Source organism: Herpailurus yagouaroundi, unplaced genomic scaffold (genome assembly GCF_014898765.1).
Source record: "Herpailurus yagouaroundi ecotype Mexico unplaced genomic scaffold, PumYag 183, whole genome shotgun sequence".
Taxonomy (NCBI): Eukaryota; Metazoa; Chordata; class Mammalia; order Carnivora; family Felidae; genus Herpailurus; species Herpailurus yagouaroundi.
Genome location: NW_024412414.1, coordinates 3,918,097 through 3,944,948, shown reverse-complemented (window position 1 = coordinate 3,944,948; position 26,852 = coordinate 3,918,097). Strand labels below are relative to the sequence as shown.

Below are 26,852 nucleotides of genomic sequence, written 5' to 3'. Positions count from 1 at the left end.
TGTGTGTGTGTGTGTGTGTGTGTGTGTGTGTGTGTGTGTGTGTGTGTAAAATTTTCCTGACACCATATTGTACTTGAACAATTTAGACAAAAGTCAAAAATTAAAGGAGAGGTTGAGGGAAGGAAACTCCAGGTGCTGAGCTGGTTGGTTCATACTCCAAGGAGAGGCTTCAGAAAAGTGGGCAAACACAGCCAGTTAGGAATCCAGGAAGGCTTCCTGGAGGAAGATGAACTGGAAGTAAGCCCAGGGCCACAGGAGATACTGATGTAGGTGAAGTGCGGGGAGGGGAAGAATGGGCGCGCTGGAGTGGGGGTGACGACCTCGTTGCCAACTCTTCTCCCAGGTGGTTTACTTCTCCGCCACCTATCCATACATCATGCTGATCATACTGTTCTTCCGTGGAGTTACGCTGCCCGGGGCCAAGGAGGGCATCCTCTTCTACATCACGCCCAACTTCCGCAAGCTGTCCGACTCTGAGGTGAGTGCCTTCCCCGGGGCCCCGCCCCTCTGGCCGGGTGAAGGGCCCACCTGAGTCCTGAGCCACCGTTTACCAGCTTTAGGAAAAGTTCCTGTACCTCTCTATCCCTCATGGAAACCAATATGGTTGCCAGGTAGAGCTGGTTACCACGTGTAAAAGGCCATGGGGCACTGTGGCAATGATTATAATTTTGACTAGTTCTTGATCATCCACTTATAGGTGTGGCTGGATGCGGCAACCCAGATCTTCTTCTCCTATGGACTGGGCCTGGGATCCCTGATCGCTCTCGGGAGCTATAACTCGTTCCACAACAATGTCTACAGGTGCGGGAGCCCAAGAGCCCCTTCCTTCCCGGCCACGCCTCTCTAAGGTCAAGCCTGCACGTGACCACGCCCCCCGTACAGACCACGCCCCCTGGCCTTTCTCTACTTTCAGCTCCACTCCTCTCTAAGCCGATTCCTTTGTGGCCACTCCTTCCTCTTCCACCCCTTCCCTGGGATGGGGTGGGGGCACCTGCCCTGTGGCCCTTCTCCCAGGCATCCTTGTCTGCCCCTGCCCCTCATCCCTCACCCCTCCTAACCACTGCTCCTAGCTCGCCTCCTGACCAGCCCCACCCTCACTGACTCCGCCCTTTCCTCTCTGCAGGGACTCCATCATTGTCTGCTGTATCAATTCGTGCACCAGCATGTTCGCAGGATTTGTCATCTTTTCCATCGTGGGCTTCATGGCCCATGTCACCAAGAGGTCCATTGCTGATGTGGCGGCCTCAGGTTCGGGCCGCACATTGGAGGGCACGGGCTCCTGGGGTGGGAGGGGATAATGCGCGGCATCTGTAGCCATCGTCAACATCACCAGCAGCAGCCTGGGGACAAGCCTGAGGGCAGAGGGAAGAGCCAGTACACAGGCCTGGAGACAGGGATGAGTGTGGTGTGTGGGCTCCCTGGCATTGAGCATCACTATGTGCCAGGCAGGGCACGGAGCATTTTAGTTGGAAAGCATCTCTGAAACTTTCCAACACGATGGAGCGGACGCTTTTGTTATCCCATTTACTAGGTGAGGAAACAGGCTCATGGACCACGTTCTCCAAGCTAGAAAAGTGGTGGAATTGGAATTGAGCATCGACCTAGCCGATCAAGAAGCCTGGGCTCTTAATCCTGTGACCATACTGGCTCTTCCAAGCACAATGCTGCCTTTTGCAGGGAGGAGAGAGACGCTTTCTTGCCCCCTGGGATATAAACCTTGTTCCAACTCAGACATGCTCACCACCCTGACACAAAGTGCCTGAATCTTTGCTTTTGTCCCACTGCCAAACACGTCCTCACAAAGCAGGCTGTACCCACTCTGTTCACCACACAGTCATCAGTGCTGCAGGGTCCCAGGAGAACCCCAGGCAACCCTCACCTCCCTACTCACCCAAGAAAGCAGTGAGATGAGGGCCCCACTGTGTACACAGCAGAGGCCCTGAGGCTCAGGGAGGCATCTTCTCCATCATGGAGAACTGGGCCGGTCATGTGGAAAGGAACTTTCTCCACTGATGTCATCTTCCCTCCAACGGCCAGCTCATTTCTCTGGGACTCCCCAGCCGCCACCCCCCTTTCCTGAGCCAAACCCAGGGAGGATACAGTTTCTTTCCTTCTCCTTCTAAGGTTTCCCCTGATCTCTTGACTACTCCCTACCCAGATGCTCAAACGCAATATTGATCTCTTTAAGCCTTCTCCTTCCCTGTGCTCCCCAAAGGTACCACCGTCCAGGAGCCAGGACAGCCCCAGCATCATTCTGGACCCTTCCTTCACCTTCACTCCACAAACCAGCCAATACCAGGGCCTGCCCTTTCCACCTCCTCACTATCTCTCCATTGGGTCATCTCTCTGCACCCGCACTGTCCCCACTGCTGGTCAAGCCACCAAAGTCCCTCATTTCATCTCACTGGCACCCTGGCCTCCAGACATAACCCTACTCCCTCCCCTGCCCACACGCACTCTGTATCCTCATCTAGGAAAAGGGGGGCTGACGACACTCACCCAAAAGGTTACTCTGAAGATGAAATGCAATAAAACTTAGAAAGTGGGTAGTGTGCTGGGTATGCTGTAGGGGCTCAGTACCTTTTTTTTGTTTTCTTTTTTACCCTTCGCTCCACAGGCCCTGGCTTGGCATTCCTGGCATACCCGGAGGCAGTGACCCAGCTGCCCATCTCTCCCCTCTGGGCCATCCTCTTCTTCTCAATGCTGCTGATGCTGGGCATTGACAGCCAGGTGACGATGGCCTCCCTGGCACTTTGAAGAGCCCCCAGCCAGCTTTGTGGGTCTGGGAATAAGCAGGGAGAGGAGGCCATTGTCTCAGGCCCCCAGGAAGATGGTCAAGAGTTTCAGACCCCTAGCCTGTTCCACCACATGAGACTTCAGGGATCAGCTCATCCACTTTCCCCATTTTCCAGATGGGGAAACTGATGTCCAGAGGGAAAGGACCCCGGCGAGTCCCCTGGACTGATGTCCAGAGGGAAGGGTCACAAAGAGAGGCAGAGGCAGAATCAGGCCTGGATCCTGGGGCCCTCCTAGCCCTGCTATCCCGACATTGCCGGACCCCTTGGGTCTTGCCCCAGAGAGTCAGGCTTTGGGTGGGTTGGGGCTGGGGTCTGCTGCATGTGGCTGACCTTTGACCCCCTTGAAGTTCTGCACCGTGGAGGGCTTTATCACGGCCCTGGTGGACGAGTATCCCAGACTTCTCCGCAACCGCAGGGAGCTCTTCATTGCTGCCGTCTGCATCGTGTCCTACCTGATTGGCCTCTCTAACATCACCCAGGTGAGCTCACTGGGCACGTGGCTCGCCTCTGGTGCAGCCGCTTCCAGGTCCTCTCCACCCCAGCCTTGTACTGTGTGACCCTTCGTCTTTTCGTTGAGCACCATCTCTATTCCAAGCCCTGTACACACAGCAGTGGGTCAGACAGGGTCCCCGCCCTTAGGGTGGGATGGTGGGAAACACACACACTGAGTTAGAAATGATAAGACACACCTAGAGAATACAGCCCCTACCCCAGCCAGGGGCACCCAGGACTGCTTCCTGGAGGAAGGGATACAGGGACTGTGTTTTTAAAAACTCATAAAAATTAACTGGAGAGTCGAGCTGGAGTTGAGCCTTTGACATCAATACTGTCTCTTCTTCTTGTTCCCACTTTGCTTTTTTCTATCGATATTAATGAGCACTCCTGTCTGCATTCAAGGCCCTCCTGGTCTAGTCAGAAGGCATACATATAGCTGATGAATTGTACAATAAATATAAATGACCCTAAAGCCATGAGCTCAGCCCTGTGGGTCTGCTTTATGATCGGCAAAACTACCCCTGGATTCAAATATAGCTCATTCCCAGAATATTGTTCATTTATTCCTTTATTCCTCCATAGTTGTTAAACACTCACCATGGGCCTAGCATGACACTGGAGATTCAACAGTTAACGTGACAGACACAGTATCTGCTCTCTTGGGGCTTACACTTGGGTGGGCAAGACTGACATACAAATTAGATCATTTCAGAGAGTGTTCAGTGCCCCCCCCCAAAAAAAAAGGGCAGTGGGACAGGGAATGACCAGTGAGAGTGGGAAGGATGCTACCTCAGACAGAGTAGTCAGGAGAGGGCCCTTTGGGGAAGTGGCAGTTGAACTGAAACTCAAATGATAAGGAAGAGACAGCCAGGGGAAGATCGAGCTGGGGGAATAAAGCATAGCAGGTGCTAAGGTCCTGAGGTGGGCATGGGCTTGGTAAATTTGAGGAGCAGAGGGAGTGAGGGGACAGAGGTTGGGGGTGCAGAACCACATCATGCAGGACCTTGCTGGCCAAAGCCATTTGTACTTTGTATTATACTGCATTGCATTGCAATATATTGTATTGTATTGTATTGTATTTTAATCTCTCAACTTTTGATGTGTTATATTTATGTCTTGTGTAATCCATGGAAGGTTTTAAGCAGGGAAGAGGCACAACTGATGTAACTTTGTGGAGAGCTGGCTCTAATGACCAGCTCCTCTCTCAGTCCTCCAGCATTCCCAGGAATGGGATGTTTTTCTTCCCCAGACATTTTCTTCCCAATTCCCAGGGAGGCAGTGATCACCTCCTCTCATAGTCACTAGGCCCTCGATGCTTCTTTCAATCTTCCCTTAAGCCTTCTCCTTGCAGCATCGTCTAACACTTACCTGGCCAGACTGCAAAGGCCATGTGGTCTGTGAACTGCGTGTCCTGGGCACTGGCCGGAAGTGGACCCCCTCTTACTGCTTTTCCTCTTTTAGGGAGGCATTTATGTCTTCAAACTGTTTGATTACTACTCTGCCAGCGGCATGAGCCTACTCTTCCTTGTGTTCTTCGAATGTGTCTCCATTTCCTGGTTTTATGGTGAGTGTCAACTCTCCTTCCTCCTGCCCTCCCTCATTCATTCATTCAGTCAGTCATTCATTCCTTTCTTCAGTTATCATTCAACAAAGACAACTTGAACACCAAGCCCTTTCTATACATTAGTTTACAACTGACCCTTGAACAACCCGGGTTGGAACGGCACAGTCTGCTTATTCTGCATGTAAATATAGTGCAGTGTTTTTTCTGATACTTTTTTCAGTATAGTACGGTGCTATAAATGTATTTTCTCTTCCTTCAGATTTTCTTAATCACGTTTGTTTTCTCTAGCTTACTTCATTGTAAAAACATGGTACATAATGCATAGAACATACCAAATGTGTATTAGTCAACTGTTATTGGTAAGGCTTCTACTCAGCAGTAAGTTATTGGTGGTTACGTTTGTGGAGAGTCAGAAGTTATATGCAGATTTTTGGCTGCATGTTGGGGGATCAGCGCCCCTGGTTGCTACATTGCTCAAAGGTCAACTGTCGTTAGTCCTTACAACAATCTGATGAAGTTAACACAGGAGATTCTATGCTTAGAAGATGGTATAAAGGCGGGTTAAATACATTCGTTGGAAATGGGAGCCAAAGTTTCTTCATAAATTTTGGGATAAGAGCGTTTGAGATTTTATCTAGAAAAGTAAAACCAGGGGTTCCTGGGTGGTTCGGTTTGTCAGGCGTCTGATTCTTGATCTCAGCTCAGGTCTTGATCTCAGGGTCATGAATTCAAAGCCCCACATTGGGCTCCACAATGGGCATGAAGCCTACTTAAAACAAACAAACAAACTACAAAAAAAAGTTCTGAAGTTAAATATGTAACAAAAATGGGGCTATAATTAAAGGTATGCACTACCTTAGAACAAAGAATGTAGTAAACAGTGATTTTATGTGTGTGTGTGTGTGTTTTTTTATGGCCTAAATTTCCAGACCCCGCTACGTGATAGTCCAAAGTAATCCTCCCCTGCACTTTGATTATCACAGCAAGACAATTTTGAACCGTTTTCCTGGGTCCCTCTTAGTCCTTGATAGCCACTGTTCCTTCTTCACCTCCTCCTCCTCCTTGTCATCTCCCGCCTCACTCCCAACTGGCCTAACGCTGTCAGATCCTCACTGGTCAGTGGCTCTGCTTAGAATTCGGGCAATGCCCAACGTCAGTCTTGGGAACTTCATGACACCTGTGATTTTCTGCCAGCTTTGAGGTTCTTCTTTGCAGTCTGTCCCCGGTTGCTTATAGCATCAGATCATCAGGGGAAAACGCCCTGTCCAGCAGAGCCTTGAAGGAATGTCTAGGCTAGCTGTTGGGTGGGAGGGACATTGAGAGAGGCGGGGACATCTTTATGAGCATATCCTTTTGTTGGTGGGTATTTTCATGTGAAGGTGCCTGGCTTTCCCATACAACCCACACGCTGGGGGGTTTGGTTGTTGAATGCTTGGATCGCAAGGACCCCAGGGAGCATTAGCCCCCTGTTACAGACAAAGAAGCGGAAGCTCCGAGAGGTCAGGTGACTTCCCCGTGGTCATACTGCAAGAAAGTGGCAGATTGGGGCTTCGAGCTCATTCATCCCTGCTGCTCTTGCTCCAAATGTCACAGGTGTCAACCGATTCTATGACAACATCCAAGAGATGGTTGGCTCCAGGCCCTGCATCTGGTGGAAACTCTGCTGGTCCTTCTTCACCCCAATCATTGTAGCGGTAAGGACAAGGCTTGACCAGCCCTGTTAGCGTGAGGCCAGACCAGGCCCTGGGGCCACTCAGGTCCAGAGAGAAACTTCTGGAAGCAAAGGCGCCCATTCCGTAATGATACTACTGCCTCCCATTTGCTGAGCATCTGCTTTGTGCCCTGCATGGTACCGTGGTACGTTACACCATCCTCACAAACCTCGGCAAAATAGGCATTCTTGTCCCTGCTTTACCGCTGAGGGACCCAGGCTCAGCCTGCCAGCATCACCCAGCTAGTTGGTATTGCGTTCAAACCAGGCGGGCCCGATTCTGAAGCTCAAACCACGGGAGGCCTCTTATTCTCAGCATCCTTCATTGCCTTAGGCAGGAGGAAGCTGAGGCATGAGCAGGCCTAGGAGGGCTGCCCCAGTCCTTGGGGTGGGGGCCAGGCCACTCTGTATGTTGTGTCCTGCACAAAGACACTCGGCTGATGGCCGACCAGAGGCTGATTTCCAGTCCTCATTCTGCTTGCCAAGCTGCTTATCTTGGAGGAAGGGTCCTCACAGAGAGGGCACCAACTTCAAACTGGTCCTCCCGGAAGGACTGCCATTTTCTGCTGGTTCTCACAGAGAGGGAACCTTTGGCTATTGGTCCTACCCAAAGTGGGTGCCTTTTTATATTCTATACAAAGATGTCTTATGTACCAGCAGCGGCCTTGGGTGCAGGATTCCCAAGATACTGGGCCCTTATGAGGGTCAACCTCACGGCGAAGGAGGTGGTCAATGGACCTATCAGCTTCAGGGTCTAGAAAGAGGCCTTGATTGTCCAATCTGGGTGACTGACTGTGCGCCATCCCCTCTCCTCCACCCTCCCCAGGGCGTGTTCATTTTCAGCGCTGTGCAGATGACTCCTCTCACCATGGGGAACTACGTTTTCCCCAAGTGGGGCCAGGGCGTGGGCTGGCTCATGGCTCTGTCTTCCATGGTCCTCATCCCTGGTTACATGGCCTACATGTTCCTCACCTTAAAGGGCTCTCTGAAGCAGGTAAGCCCCTTCTGCACCCTTTAGATTGCTAGTCCCCTTACCCTGCTGTGCTGGGCACAGCCCCCTACCCTTGCGGAGCTCACAGTCTAGTTAGGATACAGACAGGCCAATATCCAGTGACAATAGGGTGTTAGAAGTACCATGATTTGGGTAAATCAAGGAGGTGGGTTAGCCCTGCCTGGGCTGGGGAGGGTTAAGAAAGGCTTCTTGAAAGAGGAGATAGCTAAGAAGGTGCCTAAGGATGAGCCAGCGGTAAAAGTAGAAGCACAGAAAGAATGTTTCTAGAAGGGGATGGAAAGGAAGCATTTGCAAAGGCCTAGGGGTATAAACTGCATATGGTGAACTGAAGGCAGAGCACTGTGACTGAATGGTAGAGAGGGGTGCAGAGGGGATGATAAGAGATGAGGTTGGGCATGTAAGAAGGTCAGGCTCATGAAGGGCTTTGAAAATTAGGACAAGAACTTTGGACTTTATCCTGAGGGCAGAGGGGAGCCTCAAAGGTTTGAAACAGGTGAAGGGTAGGGTCGGATGTATTGAGGGCTTACTCTAGACCTCTTTTGTGGGCTTGACAAAGACAAAACATGGTCTTACCCTCGAGGAAAGATAATGTAAAGCATGCTGCCCTCAGCAGGGGCCTACTAGCACATTCTAGGCCCATACCAGCTCTTTGTTAAATTATATGGACTTCTCAAGTGAAACAAGGCCATGTTGCAAGTACCCAAGTGCTAGAGACATTGATGGAGTAACTGCACGCTGAGATTTCACTGAGGAGAGGTGGATAATCAGAATGTGGAGGGCCTGGGATCAGTGGTTCTCAACCTTCTTTCTACCAAGATGGACCTTCCAGACCAATCAGAGCCAGAAGAGGGAGCTCTATGGTCTGCGGTCTAAGGAGGACAAGGTGGAGGTTTGTGTGTAGCCCCTGGGCCAGGCTCCTCCTTTCACAGATGGAGAAACTGAGATCAGGTGGGATAAAATACTTCCCCACCCCTTGCAGTAAGTCATTAAGTCATTAGAGGAGCTGAGGCTTACAGCCCCTTCTTCCAACTCCAGGCCCAATGCTTTCATTTTCCATAATCCTCTGCTGAGTGCCCAAAGGCGGCCAGGTCTTGGAGTGGCAGAGAGGCAAAGGCCCTGCATTTGAGGAGGGGAGCTCAGCCTGTGTGCAAAGGCCCAGAGGTGGGCATCTCTGAAGACAGTGCATTATCTGAAGGGACAGGGTTTCGGGGAATATGTGTAGAGAAGGTAGTGGGACATCCATTCAGGAAATACGTATTGAACACCTACTATGTGACAGTATTATCAGTGCTAGAGACACATTTTGCCATGAGAAAAATAGGCAAAAATCCCACCCTCCTGGGGCTTACATTCTAGTAGAGGAAGACCAACAATTAAAAAATAAAAATGTGTTACATAAGGATGAGTACTGTGGAGAAAAATAAAGTAGAAAGGGGTTTTAGGGAGTGCTGAGCAAGGCCTTGCTGAGAAGGTAACACTGAGCCAAGTACCTAAGGAGGTAGAGATTGAGCTGTCTAATTATCTGAGAGGAAGGATGTACCAGACAGGGCGAGTGCAAAGGCCCTGAGGCAGGTGTATGTTTGGCGTGCCTGAGGAGCAGTGAGGAGGCCAGTGTGGCTGGAGTGGAGTAAGTGGTGGGGAGGGCAGGAGCGGCAGGGAGAGGGCCAGCCGGGAGCTATTACAATAACCCAAATGTGACAGATGCCACTCGGCCCGGGTAGAAACATGGGAGACTATGGAGGATGTGGGGGTGAGGCTGGAGTCTGGGGGCACTCTGAAGGCAGAACAGGCAGGCAGGACAGACCTGAAAGGGGGGTGGGGGAAGGGAGCAGCCGGTCTTCCTCCCCCCACAGCCCAAATTCTCCCCGGCGCCCGCAGCGCATCCAGGTCATGATCCAGCCCAGCGAAGACATTGTCCGCCCCGAGAACGGCCCGGAGCAGCCCCAGGCCAGCGGCTCAGCCAGCAAAGAGGCCTACATCTAGGGGCGTCTGGCAGCTCCCCGACCCGACACTCTCACCCCCCGACCTGGCTGAACGTGACCACCGCTTGCTGTCTGAAGATACCGTCTGTCTCAACCTACCTCGAGTGACGGCGAGTCCAGACATCATCACCATGCAGAGAGAGGGGAGGTGGGGGACAGTCACACCCCCGGTGGGCCCCGCCAGGGGCAGAGATACCCCACGGCTCCAGCACCTGTAGGCTGGTGACCTTTTTAATCAGGCCCCATAAGCATCAAGCAATCAGCCTTTGTGACTGTGTGGTAAATCCTTTTCATCCTGCCCGAGAGTGTGGTGTGGTGTGGCCACACACCTCGAGGCTCTTAGTCATGTTCCTGACTGTTCTCTTACTGCCGAAACCCACGACTCTTATCTCGGACTTCGCAGGAGTTTGGTTCCGTCAGAACGCTGCTCTGTACACACGAAAAGGGCATTTCGTATAATGGGGATTTCCAGGGAGAGCTCACTCGTACGAAGCAGGGAGCCTGTGGAGCTCTTACTTTCATTTTTTTGTTTATCCTTCCCGAGGCAGCTGGACAAAACAACCCCCCCCCCCCCACCCGAGGACCTCCATCCTTGTTCCCTGAGCTGCATCTCCAGCAATCTGTGGAGCGTCCTTCCCTGCCCCCTTCCCGCCAGGCCATTCTGATTGCACCTGGCCCGACAGCCATCATTCCAGACGGCCCAGCTCTCCCTCGCTCCCTCCTTGGAAAACTGCCACAAGCACAATTGATTTTTTTATTGCCATTCTGGGGGCCTGAGGTCCCTCTGGGGAAATTCCCGAATCAGGAGCCCCAGTTTCTCTGAGGCTGCCCCATTTTATGGAACGCAGATCAGGTGCGGAGGAAATCAAGGCGAAGGTTCGTCTGTCCTTGAGTCAAAATGGATGCGGTTCTCTTTCTGGCTCCCCTTTCTGCTGTGTCCTCACTGCCGCCCCTAGTCAAAATGCTGCCTTCTTCATTCATATTCCTCAGCGGGAATCCCCTCACTGCCAGGAAAATCTCCCCAGCCCACTAACTGAGGAGCTAGTGTTAACCCAGACCACCCCCACCCCTCCCAAAGTGCTTCCAAGATTAAACTACTTCGTCGAGAAGTACTATTTGTTTCTTTCCGGAACTGGGCTCCGTGGTGGTGGTGGTGGTGGTGCTGGTGCTGGTGGACAGCAAATCTGGCAAAGACACTTTCTTGCAAGTTCCGGTGACTCAGCGTTTCTCATTTGCCAGGAAGATGGGTTCCCATGTAGCAAACTGTATGTTGTGCCCCGTAGCTCCTTAGCTAGTTAGCTCACAAATCGTGTTTTACGACTAATCCTTAATAATTATGGTGAATTAACTGTGACCGTGGGTTTTTTAATCTCTTGTCATTCTCATCCGACAGTGACCAGCATACCAATTCTCGCAATAAGGTATGACCCTCAGAATATTAAGCACATCCTTGTAGAGAAAACAAAAAGTACGTGTACACGTAGAAAGGCACACACCTATACGTTCATCCTCGCGCGTGGTATATAGGGTCTTACTTGGTAACGTGTAGGGAATCTCAGACCTTTTCCTGAGGTCATCTGTAAAATAGTCTCATTGCTAAGGCATCCCACATGCCAACTGGTGAATCCATGATCAAGATGCTTACGTGTTGTTACATTGTAGGGTTTAGGATGAAAGGAACCCTTCACTGTGTCTCATGGTCCCACCTCCCCAGCCTGTGTGAATTCCTTTAGAATAAGGGCAGGAAGACTTCTGACATTCTCTTTGTCCTTCAATGTGAAACTAAGACCAAGTCTTTCCAAGATAAATGCAGTGTACTTAATGTTTGTAAGCAAATCTAATTGAGATGTTTGGCAAGAAATCCCCTAACTGATTTCCATCCAAACCTACTTATATAGCACAATATTCCGTGTCGTACAATTTCTGTGAGAACTGTGAATATGTGTACCTTTTTTTAGTATTTGCCCTGGGGGAGAAGATATTGTACTATCATATATGCTTTTTTTGCAATAAGGATTTATTCTCAGAACATCAAGTAAATCTATCTCTATATAAAAAAAAATATATGTAATATATACATATTCAAACTATATACAGAGCCTGTTTTAAAAAAAATTACACTATTATTTAGAAAAATTATCTGTTCTATGGACCAAATGTAAAATATTTATAAATGAAGATGCATTTTAAATGTCTATAAATGGTGTCATAACTAGAGCACGGGCGTTATGTACGTTTCTAAGAATTTAGAGGAAAAATAATAAAGGTTCTATGATATACGATGGCAGACCTTCAGTTCTTTGGGTTGCGGATACAAGAGCCTTGTTCACTGGAACAGCAACACATACACAAAACTTTTTTTCCCCAAAGGGAGAGAGATGTGGGCTCAAAACTCCGGAAAGATACAGCTGGGCTTCCCAAAACCCTGGAATGAGTGAATAAAAAGTGACTCTGAGCTACATAAGGGAGGTTTTATCACTCGTAAGCAGGGCTCTGAGAGGCCACAACTCTCTGTTAAACTGAAAGCTGCCTCCCACCCAGAAGGAAGACAGCAGGGCTCTAGGAAACACTCAGCACCCCATCATATGCTTCCTTACTTGAGTCACTTCCTCATACGAGCCAACCGCTCGCCCTGAAAACGATGGCATGGAAGGGAAGGGAAAGATACGGCACCCCATTCTTTCCCTGATCAGAAAGCAGAAGTTGGGGGTATGGGCAGCATGTGAAAACCTCAGGAAGTGAAATCGAAATACCTCTGTTTTGTGTCAGTTTCTCCTGTTCTGGAAAGAATGAAATGCACGTGTGTGTACAAGTTCTGAAATACGTAGTCTGTAATTCACATGGAAGTTATGGGCTCTTCCACTGGCAGTTGCGGAGTATAAAGATGAACAGTAGATTGTCTGCTGAAGATTTAGATTTTAAATTTTCCTTTACTTAGAAGGATATAAAGTAGCAAATTCTAAAACACCACGACTGGTCAAGAGAAAGACCACGGAAGGAAGGAAAAGCCTTATATTCTAGTACCTTTATTGGCTTTTTTCCAGCTCGTTGAACACAGGGGCCCTGCGTTTGCCTTCTTCCCTGGAACCTGCGGGTAAAGTACTGCCCTGGGGAAGGCCAGTGCCTCCACAGAGCTTCCAGCTCTGGATGTGTGATGGACAGCCTCATGCCGCTGGTCAGCAGGGCCCAGGCCGAGGGACAGCAAGGATAAGCCAGCTCCCTCCAGCTCTTCCGTGAGCACTTCCAGCTCTCACAGCCTCTGACTCTGGAGGCCTTCAGAGAAGTGATGGCTCCCGCTCCACTCCTGCCTTCTAAATCTTGGCAAATGTTGCTTCTAACCAGTTCTTACTCTGAACCATACGTGGAAGGGGATGTGGGGAAACGTGGTTTTAGCTTAAGCAAGTAGAGCATATAATACGGCCTCCCTTAATTTTTTTCTCTCTCTCCCTCTCATACACACACACACACACACACACACACACATCATAATCAGAATCCTACAATGATGATTTTGCTAAGCCGTTTGAGAGTGGCCTGTGGACAGTTGGACCCTATTTGTCTTTAAACACGATCATGTCTCCTCTGAAAAAGGACATCCCCTTACATAATCACAATACGTTTATCAAGTTCGAGAAATTTCACACTGTTGCAATACGATTACCTCACCTACAGTCCATATCCAATTTCTGCAGTAGTGCCCTCTATGGCAATCCCTGTCTGATCCAGGATCACGTGTGGCATTTAATTGGTGTGTCTCTTGGCTAACGTTTGTGAGCGCCTACTACCTGCCAAGCCCACAGGACGCCGCCAGCCTCCCCTCCCCATCCCCCAAACCTCCCCCTCCTCCCCCCACCCCGGTCTCTGAAGGAGGTAGGGGAAGGCCCCTCTGTCTGCTCTCCCAAAAAACAACAGCCGGGATTTTGTTCCGGGCATCACAAAAAAGAATGTGTCTCTCCCTCAGGAGAGCAGATGGAGGGTTCCATTAAGGAAGTCACTTCCCTCCCAGGGCTGCGTCCCAGGTGCTCTCATCATTTCTTTCTCTGGCTACTTCTCCTGCCCACTCTCCTTTCCATGCCCTTCCTGGCCCTGCATCCCTTAGCCCTAAGCATTTAAAGCACAAACAGAAGAAAAGAAAATCCAAAATGTGAACGTCACCGGTCAAATACGGCCACAGTGATTTTTTTTGCACTGCCCCTTCTGCCCCCACACAGGGGTGCTTCCTCCTCAGCTGCTCTGTCATCAGCTCAGAGGGAAGACAGAAACAGGTCAGGGGGCCCAGGACCGGGCAGAATCTTAAAGGTCACCCGGTTCTACTGACGTTTGGACTGCTTTTGGGGACTTGTTTCTCTGACTGCAATGTGCATAAAAATCACCTAGGAGACCCTGTCAAAATGCAGGTGCTGATTCCATAGGTCTGGGGTAAGGCCGGACTCTGCATTTCCAAGAAACTCTCAGGTATTGTTGATGGACCCCTCCCACCCTTTACGTAGCAAGTATCCAAAGAAAAGCCACACGGCCTCTTCTTAAATACTCAGAGCTTTTACAACCTCCTTAGGAAACTGACAGACACTCAAATTGTCTTAGGCATAAAAGAGAATTTGTTGACTCATAAAAATTTCCAGGGGCTCTTGCTTCAGGCACAGCTGGATCCAGGTGCTCAAAGGATGGCATCGGGAATCCATCTCTCCACCTGTCTGCTTTTCTCTGCCCAAGCTTTACCTTCCGACTGTTCCTGTTGCTAATGGGGGAGTGAGAAAAGGCTTCCAGAAGCTTCAGGCTAACATCCTACCAAATTGGCGACCACACTATGAAGTGAGATTCTCATCCCCAAAACTTCTGTCACAGTCCTGGGACTGAGTCCCATTGAGCCTAGATTGCAGGCCTGTCTCCTAATCGATCAATGTGGCCGATGATGTGATGGAAGGGACTGACTGGTGGGCTTGGGTCACCCCGGCCACCTCTCGAGCTGGGGGATGGATGAGTTGTGCCCAAGCATATGAACTGAGAATGGGGGAGGAGGGAAGTGGGTCCCTAATGGAAGAAGGTGGGAATAGATGCTGGGCAGACAAACATGAGAAAGACCCCCCCCCCACCCCAACCCCAGAGAAAGCCACTATCTCTTCAAATAACCCTCTGAGGTCCTTCCCTGACACGAGTCTCTGAACAGTCGTGCCCATTTGGTCCGTTTCTAGTGCAAGTCCTTTGTGCTGTGGTGCGATAAGGAGGGCAGAGGAACTAGAGGTGTCTGGGACGAGGTGGGACAGTCCAGGGTGGGGCTACTGTTAGACAGACCCAGGGGTAGAAATCAGGAATGCTGCCTCCACTCAGCCCAGATCATCACCATCGCCCAGCCGGACCACCGCAACAGATTCCCAACTTGTCTCCTGCCCCTCGTCTCCTCACCGTCACTCGCTCTACAAGTGCACTCTGTAGCCAGAGTGATCTCCAGAAATTATAAATCCTGTCATCTCCTTGCTTGAAACTCTCCAATAGCTTCTCCTACTGCATTTGGAAGGATGTTCCACCTCCCTGCTCTGACCTGTAATGCTGTGATCTGATGACCACTATCTACCTTTCCAGTTTCAGTGTGGACCAATCACCCCTTCATTCAGAGCATTTGGCCATCTCTGTCCCTTGAGCCCTGCAACTTTGTTTCTGCCACAGGACCTTGGCCCTTGCCATTCCCTGTGCTTGAAATATGCTCGGGGAGTTGTGGGGTCACCGAAGAGGCAGGCTGGAAGGACTGATTCATCCTGGAAGGACAAGGATGGCTCACTGAGGAAGGAGCCACTTAAGCTGGGAACCCAAGAATGACTTAGCCATGGAACTTTGGTCCAGCTATGGTCCCAAGCCTGCTCAAAGATGAGAGATGACAAAGACTTAGCGAGAGGGACAGAGGAGGCAGAGTAAACGAAGACCCAGGGCCTTGGAACACAGAGGCAGAAATCTTTCACGGTTCTGTATGGGGGGAGGGGCTCTGCTCTGCTCGTCCTCTAAATATCTTTAAGTCTTCCTTCCTTCATTCAGGTCTCTGCTCAAATGTCACCTCCTCCCAGAAGCCTTCTCTGACCATGCTAGCTAAAACAACATCCTCCCTTGTCTCTCTCTGTCCCCTAACCCTGCTTTATTTTTCTTATTCTCAACACTCATATGCTTGTTAACTTGTCTGTCTTCTTCTACTCTAAAGGAAACTCCGGGAAGACAGGGATTTTTTTTTTTTTTTTCTGTTCACTGCTGTGTCCTAAATGTCCAGAACAGTGTCTGACAGTAAGAGCTCAAAGAACACGAGAATAAATGAATGAATGAATATGAATGGACAGGGAATGGCGGCATAACAACCCTCAAGGTCACAGGCTTTGAGATCAGATGGCCTTCGATGTGCATTTTGGCTCTGCCACTCAATCTCCATGGGACTCTGAACTTATTATTTACATCTCTTTGTGCCTCGGTTTCCTCACAAAATTGTAGTAACGTGAAGTGAGTTAAAACAAGGAAAGCACAGAGGGCAGTGCCTGGCCCACAATGAGCATGCACAAAATAGCCAGTGTTGTTACAGCGATGGTTCGGAGATGCTCCCCTAGAAAGACTGCTTTCATCAGCGTCCACTCCCCACCCATAGCCCCAGGTTTTGAAGGATGTGTCTCCTGAACTGTTGCTTAATAAGCAAGGCCTCCTTTTGATGAATCAGATGTGGCTGCTAATTAGAGCTCCTGATTAGCATGAGGTAGCCAGGGCGACAGCACTGAGCTGATAACAGTCTAGACAAAAGCAGAGCAATGTGGCATTTTGGGTACGCGGCTCACCCTGATGGTGGATTATTATGTGATTTCCTCTGGGCTCCTTGTAACGTGGAGAAATCGCTTCCAGATGCCCTGTTGGTCTCTCCGGGGACCCTCGCAGGTCCGGGGCCTCAGGTGGGGTCTGCGTCTCCATTAGTTCACCAAACATTTGGCTGCAGACTTTGTGTTTCCCCTCTTTAAAATCAAAGCCACGCAGGTTGCTTTGAGGAACGAGCCTCTACATGGGGTGGCCGCAGCCCTGGCTCAAGCAAATCGAAAGCCTCAGGAAAACAGCTCATGGCCTTGAAGTCCCACTTGTGGGAATCCTCTTTTTTCTTCAGAAAAACTTGCACCCGCAGGACTCACAAGTCTGTTTTTAAGGCCTGCGTGCTTTCTTTTTTTCTGTTTAATTGAAGTATAGTTGAGATATAATATTCGATTCATTTCAGGTGTACGATATATGAATTCAGCCATTATATACATTAAGAAATGCTCAGCGTCAGTGTATTACAGTATTATCGACTATATTCCCTATGCTGTACTTTTCATCCCTGTGACTTATTTATTTTATAATTGGAAGTTTGTATCTGTTAATCCCCTTCACCTATTTCACCCCTCCCCCCACCCATTCATATCTAGTGCTAAATTACCTTCTGGGAAAATCATGTCTGTTTTCATTCCCCCCAAATTAAGAAGTGACAGTCCTCCCACACTCTTCCCAAAAGCAGGCTTTGTTATTTTCAAAAATCATTTGCAGTTTCATAGCCAAAGATATCTGAATATTTGAGTTTATATGTGTTTGACTGTCACTGACGCTTGTCTTTTTTTCATGTGTTTTCTGGCCTTTTATATTTGTTTTGTAAATTTACAGTTCATAGACATGTTGTTTATGTAGCTGATTTTTGTGGTAGGGGTTTTTTTTAAATCCATTGAGAACATTAATACCTTATCTGATGAAGTTTTTGGGTGATGGTGGGGTAGTCCGGAGCTAACGACCAAGAAGGAATTCTTGAAGATGTGTTTGGTGCAAAAAGGTAGTTTTATTAAAGCACAGGGACAGGACCCATGGGCAGAAAGAGCTGCACTGGGGTTGTGATGAGTAACTGATTATATACCCTTAGGTTGGGAGGAGGTCAGGGATAGAGTAAGTGTCTAAGGAATTTTGGAAGCAAGGTTTCCAGGACCTTGAGGGGCTAGCTGTTGCTAGGGAAACACCATTTATTACCATTTAATAAAACCTCAGTCGTGAGACCCTTTAGATGTATATCAGGGGCCATAAGCTTGGAGTGTGATTGCCAGCATATATGTTGGGGCAGTTGAGATACAAGAAGTAGACTTACGGAGTCCTCAAGGTTGGAATCATGTTAAGCTAAAGTTCTCTTTTGCCCCCTGAAAAGGTCATCCTTGAGGCAGCTGAGCTCTTGGAGGGAGGACACTCTGATGGTCTCAAGGACTTGTCAAATCGACTGTAGGCAGTAGGGGAATTTAATTTTCCATTTGCCTTAGTTTTTCACATCGGCATGGCAAACACTTACACCCCTTTCCTTTGTTCTTGGGTAGCCAGGAGTGTCTGAGGAATATCACACAGCTCCTACCGAGGTAGGGGGGGGGGGGTAAGTGTGCCGGCCTGTATTTTGTCGTCAGCTTGCCCCACGCTCCCTCATCATTATCTATGTTAAAAGTACACATTAAATCTTGGGCAGCTAAATCACAACACACAGATGTAGATGTGCGGGTGTAGATGTATACGTTTGGTGTAGGTGTAGATGTTCAGGTACAGATGCAGATGTAGATGTATAGGTATAGATGTGTGGGTATAGATGTGCAGGTGTCGACGTAGATGTGTAGGTGTATTCGTGTAGGTGCAGGTGTAGATGTGTAGGTGTAGGTATCTTCTCCCAAAGAAGTCTTCTTCTTGATTGCCTGTGTTCCAGTTCCTGGCTTCTCCAGCTTCAGCTCTTTTATAGTTTGACATGAGTGTTGAGTTAAAATCAAAAAACCATTTCCAGGCACCCCCTCTTCCTGTTCTGGGCTGGTCTAAGCCCTCACTCGGGTGGGAATGTGGGAGCTACACCTTCCTCACAGAGTTGAGGATTAATGACTTACTGCATGTCAAGTACTTAGAGCAGCACCTGGAACATATTCACGTGCAGATCACGTCATTCTGACGACTGGCTCTCCGAGACCCCACAGTAGTGCCAGTGGGGTATTCCTTCCCTGTCCCCACAAACCATTCCTTTCACGAACCTCGTAGAACCTTCCCTGGGACACCCCTCAGGCTCACTGAGCTGTGGCAGGGCCACCTGAGATGCCGCCCGATCGGGTGTTGGTGCCCTGATGGTCGTACAGCAGTGACGATGATCATGAGTGCTAAGTACGAGGTCCTGTGCCCACAGCCTCCCAAGCGCTTTCTCATTTAACCTCAGGACACCCCATGAAGCGCCCCAGCCTTGGGGTCCCTTCCCCATTTTCACTCTGCGTACCTGTGCCTTCCCTCCCGTATGTGGCACCTCCAGTCTGTGCTGCAGACGCGGTCATCACTTTTTATAATAGCAAATACATAATAAACTGTATTTTTTTATTTTTTTTTTAAAATTTTTTTTTTCAACGTTTATTTATTTTTGGGACAGAGAGAGACAGAGCATGAACGGGGGAGGGGCAGAGAGAGAGGGAGACACAGAATCGGAAACAGGCTCCAGGCTCTGAGCCATCAGCCCAGAGCCCGACGTGGGGCTCGAACTCACGGACCGCGAGATCGTGACCTGGCTGAAGTCGGACGCCAACCGACTGCGCCACCCAGGCGCCCCTAAACTGTATTTTTTTAAATCACAAAGCCACATGGGCTTGCTAATGTGGAGGAGGACAGTTTACTGACAAGAACGTCTCATTATGATGCACATACAATTAAGGACGATGCATATGGTCTCGGAGGAAAGTCTTCTTGTATGAAAAAAATGCTACCGGGTACATGGGTGAGCAGCTCAAGCACAATGGAGAGTTCTAATAATATCAGAACACCATCTAAGAAGAAACCGGGGGCTCCAGCGACGTGATCACCAGAGGTTTCTCTCACCTGATGTTTTCAAGAGGATTTGTTGGTGTTTTCCTTGAGGTCTGGGTCAATTCAGGTCTGAAAAGAAGCAGACGCCAAGACAGAATTAGAAGTGCAAGAGATTTGCAGGGATAAATGCCTTTGAATGACACAGGGGAGGAAGGGCAGGAGCAGGTGGGGACACTCAGGCCACGGTGTCGGCACCTGTGCAAGAAGGGAGAGCAAAGGGGGCCCGGGTAGGAACAGCCTCAGGCAGTGGGGCTGCACGGAGACGGTGTTGGCCGGGCCTGGAAGAGCCCCAGTTGAGCGGCTGTCATTAGAGGAGTCCCACTGGAGCATCGTCCAGGCACCAGCACCTCCACCATGCTCAGTCCCTGACCGCAGCTTGCCAGGGGGACTGTGGACACGTTCAAAGGTGCTGTGGCTGGAGGCCATGCCGACTATACTCTCCACTGTAGTTCCACGAAATGCAGAAATTTAGGGACAAGAAAAGGTAGCCACGTTTCCTGCAAATGTTCTACCTGCCCAGCACTTTCTCAAGGGATGCGGTTTCTTCCCCACTGCCACACTGCAAAAAGGCACAGGTCATTCTTTCCATTTGTAGATGAGTAGTATCCTGAGGCTCAGACAGGGATAGCAATTTCCACAGAGCCACACAACTAACTACAAGTCATGGGGCTGGACACCATCGTAGCTTCCTTGGGCAGAGACACCAAGCAAAGGTCTAAGACCAGGTAGAGTTAAGGCCAGAGGGTGATCAGGAAAAATCCATGGCAGGAACATCAGGGGCTTCTGACTCTTTTCTGTTGGAGCCTCAGGGATTAGCCCCACCTCTTGTGCCAGCCCCTCTGGATGTAAAGACCCGCGCTGACCCAGGGCGCCCAGGAAGCTCCACTGTAGACATGCACAGTAGAGTTTACAAGGACCATGCCAGGTAGCACCGGCCTGGAGGCCTCGAGCACAGAGAACCTTAACTGCGTCTCCAGAAGGAGAAAGCTTTAAACCAGCGGTGCACAAGAGAATCAGGGAGGGTGCCAGATCAAAAGCTGACATCCAGGCCCATTTCAAACATTCTGATGCAAGAAGTCTGGGCTGGGGCCCAGCAATGGCCTGCTTTTTAGCAGCCCAAGCTCTTCTGATGGAGCAAAATGGCGGCCAATCACAGCCAGAAACGCTGTTTAAAACAATCCAGGAACCCAGACTGAGGGACATTTTTCAAAACAACTGGCCTATGCTCTTGAAAAATGTCAAGGTCTTAAAAAACAAAGGTGGTAGACTTTTTCAGTTTAAGAAATGCCAACTGAATGTAACAGGGGATCCCGAATTAGATTCTGGATCGGAAAAAAAAAAATGTGTTTTTCTTTTGCGAGAAAGAGCATTAGTGGGACAATGGGTGAAATTTGAATAAGAAATGTAGATTAGATAATGATATTGTATCACTGCTAATTTCCTGATTTTGATCGATGCTCTGTGGTTATGTAAGAGAATATCCTTGTTTAAGGAAATGCATGCCGAAGTACTCAGGGGTAAACAGATCACATGTGTACAATTTATTCTCAAATGACTGAGAGAAGTGTTAATATAATATACCCATATGTGTGCATGTGTGTAGGATGAAGCAGGAAACGGTGGAGAAAACCCTTGAGGAACCTGGGTGAAGGCTATATAAAAACTCCCTACACAAGTTTTGCAACTTCTAAGTTTGAAGTTATTTAAGCAGATGACCAAGGAAGAGTCTGGGTGTCACCTGCATTTGATGAGAACAGTCCAGGGTGGTGGGCATGGGGGTTCCTGCAGGGGCACAGCAGGCCCAGCCATGGACACACAGGTTTGGTTTAGAGCAGACTCACTCGCCCCTCACACTCGCCCATTCTGGAATTGCCCCCTTCTTCTGGACAACAATCCCCTCAGGCCTCGGGTGAGAAGTCACCTCCTTGCAGCCTCTCAGGAGCAACAGCTCCCAGGCTATGCTAGATGCCCCCGCCGTGCTCCCTGGCGGGTGCTCCTCTCCCCTCTTGCTTACTGGTCTCTCCCACTGGCCCACTGGCCCACAGTCCACTGGGAGTGGACTGTGTGTCATTTGTCTTTGCGTCCCCAGACCCGGCATGTTTGCCACAGACCTATGCTCAAAAGTCTGCTTTCGGTTTCTTAAGGCTGAAATCCAGCATTCTGCAATATACACTCACTAACTTACCCGTAGGGTAGGTCTGATTACCAATACACTCGCTAACTAACCAGCTAACCTGTAAGATAGGTCTGATTACTCCTGTCTGATGGATGAAAAAATGATGCTTAGGAAAATGAAGTGACTTTCTTGAAAACAAAATGAATGAATAAGTAAATAAGGCAGAAGGTGCAGTGTTCTGTGACCCCAAAGAGGCTGAAGCCATGTGTATTTGGGGTATGAGGAGGGCCCCAGGAGATAAACTCCAATTCTACTGAAGGAAGCACATTCTCACGTTCAGGACTATCCTATAATACAATAAGCTGCCTTGGTAGTGAGTGAGCTCCCCGTCCCTGGAGCTGGGCAAGCAGGGGACCCCACCTGGACAGAGATGAGGGGCCCGTTCTATGAGGGGCTGATTCTTCCGGCAGCTTATGGTTTCTGAGCTGAGGCAGTGGGAGAAGGGACTTGGGACCCCGGATACCTGAAGATAAGTCTTTATTCTCCGTCCTCACCCCCGGTTCCAAGAATGGCATTTCCCTGAGGGCATGTGGCCACGTCCTGGCCCATTAAAACACTAATTTAAAAAACTGGCCCTTGCACCTAGACTATTTTTAAGCTGAGGCTTTGCAACAAAACAATGGCCTCATTAGACTTTATTTGAAACGAGGAAGCCAACCCCCAAAACAGACGAATAGTGGTCACGTGGGGCCTGCAGCTGGCCTCATCTGGGGCTTGAGAGCCAACTGGGACGCTCACAATCGCCTCTTCTCAGCCTCAGCCAGAACCCTGCTCCCGGCAACCATCCCCACCCGGCTCTCCACTCCAGGTCCCCATGAGCCCTTGATGTGGGACGTTCACCTGGGGCTAGCCCCTCCACAAACGTCTCACCTCGGGTCTTCCCTGTCCCCCGTCTAGCCCACGCCCTGCTTCACCTGGCAGCTGCAGGGGCCTCCTCGCTGGACTCTGTGTTCCAGTGTTGACCCTCCAACCCATTCTCCACCCACGGCCACAGAGCTCTTTCTAAAGCTTAAGGCAGGTGGTGAGACTCTCCTGCTGAAAACCCTCCAAGATCTTCCCACTGTGCTGAAAAGTTCAAACTCCGGGCTGTGCTCAGCAAGGCCCTGTCTGACCTGCTCTCATAACCTCAGCCACATCCAGCCGCCCCTTGTCCTCCGCACACTCACCTAAGTTGTTCATCCCTCTGGCTTTGCTAGTGCCTGCCCTCCGCCTGTTGTGCCCTGTGCTCCCTCTGCTCTGCCTTGGAAACTCCTATTCATACTTCAAAAGCCCTCCGGGGCACCTTCTCCCTGTGGAACACTTCCCTGAGCCAGCCACCCCACCCCGTGCTCTGGAGGTGTCCGGACCTGCCCTGCTGTGCACGATACACACTATGTTGGTACCATCTCTTCCACACTCCTTCTCCGGCTAGACTGTCAGTCTTGTGAGGACAAGGGCCATCTTGTTCAGCATTATTTCCCCGGCACCCAGTGTATGTCCGCCACATCATAAAGGCTCAATAACTATGTGTTGGCTGAAATGGGCAAATGGATGAATCTGTGAGAATACCAGAGGACAGATTAGATGGGGAATACCATTCGATCGTGTTCTGCACAGGAGCAAACTAGCAAATATAAACACACAAACATGAACACAAATGAATGCTCACATGCATGAATGTTTAAATGTAAGTAAACAAGTAAGTGACAGGACACTCCCCCCAAAACGTTTAAAGCAATGGTGCTCAACCCTGGCTTCCTGCTAGAACCACATGGGAGCTTTTACAGTAGCCCGGCCCAGGCCCAGCCTGGATCAATTAGCTCAGAATCTTTAGCCACGAGGCCAAGTGATTGTAACACACAGCCAGGGTTGAGTGGTTCTCAAATTGTGGTCCCGAGACCAACAGCATCGGCGTCCCTGGGAACATCAGTGTTTCTGCAACTTAGCCTGGCATTTTCCCGATTCCTGAGCTCTGTGGTGGGTCCTGGGCCTCCGCTTGTCTGACAAGTTCCCAGATGCTGCTTGTGCTGCTGGTCGGGGGTGACACTTGAAAGCCCAGGGCTCTAGAGGCACTCTGTCTCTCCTTCCTTAACAGAAAAAAAGAGACGGATGGAAGGGGTGACAGATAATGCTTGCTGTTCTGGGATCAGAAAGCCATGTAAGGGGGTGGGAGGTGGGGACAGAGATTGTTCTATCAATTTTTTTTTTCCTTTTTTTTACTTTCCCATTTTTGTAGATGAGGAATCTGAAGCCTGGGGAGGAGCACTAATTAGCCCAAAGGCTGGAATCAAATCTTTTTTTTTTTTTAATGATGTAACAGAATATTTATTGAGTCCTTGCTAAGTACCAGGTATGGCTCTGAACTGGGGCATCAGGCCTCTTAACTCAGCCCTACCCCCTTCGGAGCTGACACCAGCACCCCAAGGGCAGAGCGTAGCGATGGGAGATTTCTGGTGGGGCCTCAGCTCCAAATTACCTGGGCCAGGCCTCCTGCTCCCCCCATACCCCGGTAGAGAAAATAGATTTATCCTCCGCTTCCTAAGCCTCCGGGGTCTGCCAAGTCACAAGGGGAAAATAACGAGGAGCCAATGAGGCAAGGCAGCCAACTGCAGGCTACCCGCTGGCTGTCACATAGGATGCTCCCTTCCTTGGGGGATGCTCGGCTTCTGCACGGCCCATTTTCCTGTCTGCTAAGGTGGTCTCTGGAGACAGGGTGAAAGACACAGCTGGCAGGGGAAGCAACAGCCACTCCCCCACTTCTCCCTCAGGATGAAACCCTGATCTCGTTCAGGTATCAGGCAGCCTAGGTCTACAGGAGAGGAGGGGCTCTGCCCCTGCTCCAGAAGGTAAATCTTCATTGGTCTATGTCAATTCTGCGATTCTATTCTCCCGGGCAGTGATTGGTGGAGTCCTGGGCACGGGAGCAATTATGGCCAATGGAGTGTAAGGAGCTGGAGGGGCGAGGGAGGTTTTTTGGTTGTTGGTTTTTGGTTTTTGTGGGTTTTCTTTTTTTTTTTTTTTTTTTTTTTGGCTGTTTTTTTGGCTTTTTGTTTTGTTTTGGCTTTTTTTTTTTTTTTTTGGTCTTTTTTTTGCTCTGGAAAATGGATACTGAAAAAGATGAGAGGACCGCATTTGCCCAACACACAGCTGGGTGGTCCAGGGCCCCTTATTATGCATCCCAGGGCCCTAATGTCAAGGCTGAAAGCCGCCTTCTCTTCTGTGCACCTACTTCTGTGTAGTATCCAGCACCCACATTATTCTCATTCGTTGACCAGCCCACCTCCTCCTGCCCAGGCTGGGATCTCCTGAGGGCAGGGTGGGATGGCATAGGTGCTCAGTGAATCTTGATTAACCAGAACAAGTGTGGGGCTCACCATAAGGGTTACGCACCCATAACCATTCCCTCCCTTCTTCCATGTTGATGGACCTCAGTTGTATTTGGGCAGCGATGGGTCCCATCACGGAGAACAGACCACTACTGGCCTAGTCTACTGGTTCTCAACTCTGACCATACATCAGAATCATCTGAGGATATGTATATGTATCTTAGAGAGACAGCATGAGCAAACAGGGGAGAGGAGCAGAAGGAGAGGGAGAATCTTTAAGCAGGCTCCATGCTCAGTGTGGAGCTGGACACAGGGATTCATCCATGACCCCGGGATCATGACCTGAGCAGAAATCAAGCATCCGATGCTCCCGTGCCTGAGCCACCCAGGAGCCCCCATCTGAGAAGATTTTTTAAAAACACCAGTCTGTGCCTCACACGGAAAGATTCGGGCTGGTTTAGTTGGGTATTCAAGCATCAGTATTTTCTGAAAGCTCTTCAGATTACACTAAGGGGCAACTACTGGTCTAAGCCAATCATGGTAAACCCATCCACCTTTGCCAGATGCTCATTTTCCCAGTCACTCATAGCTCCAGGGGTGCTCATGGCACAGGTGTGTTCAATGAGCAATGAGGATATATCTGGGAGGAGGAGGGAAAAGGAGTTTCGGAGACAGAGTTTCCTCCCTGAGAAAAAGATAACAGAGAGCTCCTGGCTTGCTTCCTGCTTTGAAATCAGTTGCAAGGAGTGTGATGTTTGAAGATGTGGCAGCCCTCTTGTGATCAGGAGGTAAGAAGACAAAAAAGCAAAGGACACCTGTGCTTGATGACATCATTAAGCTATTGGGTCAAATCTGCCTCCTGCATTCTTATTATGGAAGATAATTATTCATGCTATTGGGGTCTCTGTTATTTAGGTTTTCTGTAACTTGCAGTTGTATACATCCCAACCCATACCAAACAATAGGAGAATGGATGAACAAATGAGTGTTTCTTCCTATTAGCCCCCTTCCAGAACCTTCTACCCAGCCAGAAACATCTCTCCTCTCAAATCCCCTCTCTGCACCCATATATTTGCCCCAAAGTTCCTCCTGTCATTCTTGGAGCTCTTCTGCATAGCACCGGGCCAACCCCACATGGGTTCAACTTTTGGTTCTGCCACCTACTTCTCTGAGGGAAACAGGACTCACCCTGAGTCTCCGTTCCTTCATCTGGACCGACTGGTAGAGAAGCTGTGAGAAATAAACAGGGCACCATCTGTAAAATTCAGCATTCAACACCCAGCAAGTGCCCAGGAATGAGCTATTGCTATAATTCTTGGATAAGACACATCCCCCAGAGATTGCTCCCATACACCCTTTCTTCATCTCTCCTGGGCCCCTCCCTCAATGTCTCCAACCTCCCTTCACATGATAATATTCGTGTAACAATCAGTAATAACTACAATTCATGGCCCACATACTCTGGTAGGCAGTTTTCTGAGCCCCCAACACACAAGATCTATCAAATCCTCCCTCAGACCATAAGAGGTGGGGCCTGTCATCATTCCTGTTTTATCCCCCAGGATGCTGAGGCCTGCAGAAAAAGCTTAGAAAGTCCCCACACCGCTGTGATGTTTATGCTCCAGTTTTCTCAGGGCAGGATGCGGTGCCTATGCAAACAAATTCAACAATAGATGTTACATGCAGGGCAGAGCAGAGACAGCTCCGTGGAGGGGGGCTGGATGGACCCCTGCGGGCTGGGGTGTCTGGGAACCCTCTCCTCGCAAGTCACATTGAAGAGGCTCCTGTCTCTTCTCTCACCCTTCACTATCCCCCCACACTCTGGGGACACCGAGGTCCCCAACCCCGGAGGCCCTTCTACCTTTGCCCTTTGTACATGCTGTTTGCTCTCCCTGGAGCTCCCTCCTCCTTTCGTCCAGCTGGCTAACTCCATCTCCTCCTTCAAGTCTTGGCTTAGGTGCCCTTCTTC

At 49.7% G+C, this 26,852-nt stretch overlaps 1 protein-coding gene across 2 annotated transcripts in view; it reads left to right on the top strand.

Annotated features, from left to right (window-relative positions):
- SLC6A1 (solute carrier family 6 member 1) overlaps positions 1 to 11,844 on the top strand; it is a 20,664-nt gene extending 8,820 nt beyond the window's left edge. Inside the window, exons 6-14 of one of the 2 annotated variants that reach the window (XM_040491966.1) lie at positions 344 to 478; positions 698 to 801; positions 1,124 to 1,248; positions 2,618 to 2,730; positions 3,146 to 3,277; positions 4,755 to 4,857; positions 6,451 to 6,551; positions 7,395 to 7,562; positions 9,459 to 11,844. In XM_040491966.1, the coding sequence (XP_040347900.1) occupies positions 344 to 478; positions 698 to 801; positions 1,124 to 1,248; positions 2,618 to 2,730; positions 3,146 to 3,277; positions 4,755 to 4,857; positions 6,451 to 6,551; positions 7,395 to 7,562; positions 9,459 to 9,563 (1,086 nt within the window). In that variant the 3' untranslated portion in view covers positions 9,564 to 11,844. The remainder of the gene's footprint in view (positions 1 to 343; positions 479 to 697; positions 802 to 1,123; positions 1,249 to 2,617; positions 2,731 to 3,145; positions 3,278 to 4,754; positions 4,858 to 6,450; positions 6,552 to 7,394; positions 7,563 to 9,458) is intronic. The other variant, XM_040491965.1, reaches the window with a different exon arrangement.
- The last annotated feature ends 15,008 nt before the right edge of the window (positions 11,845 to 26,852 follow it).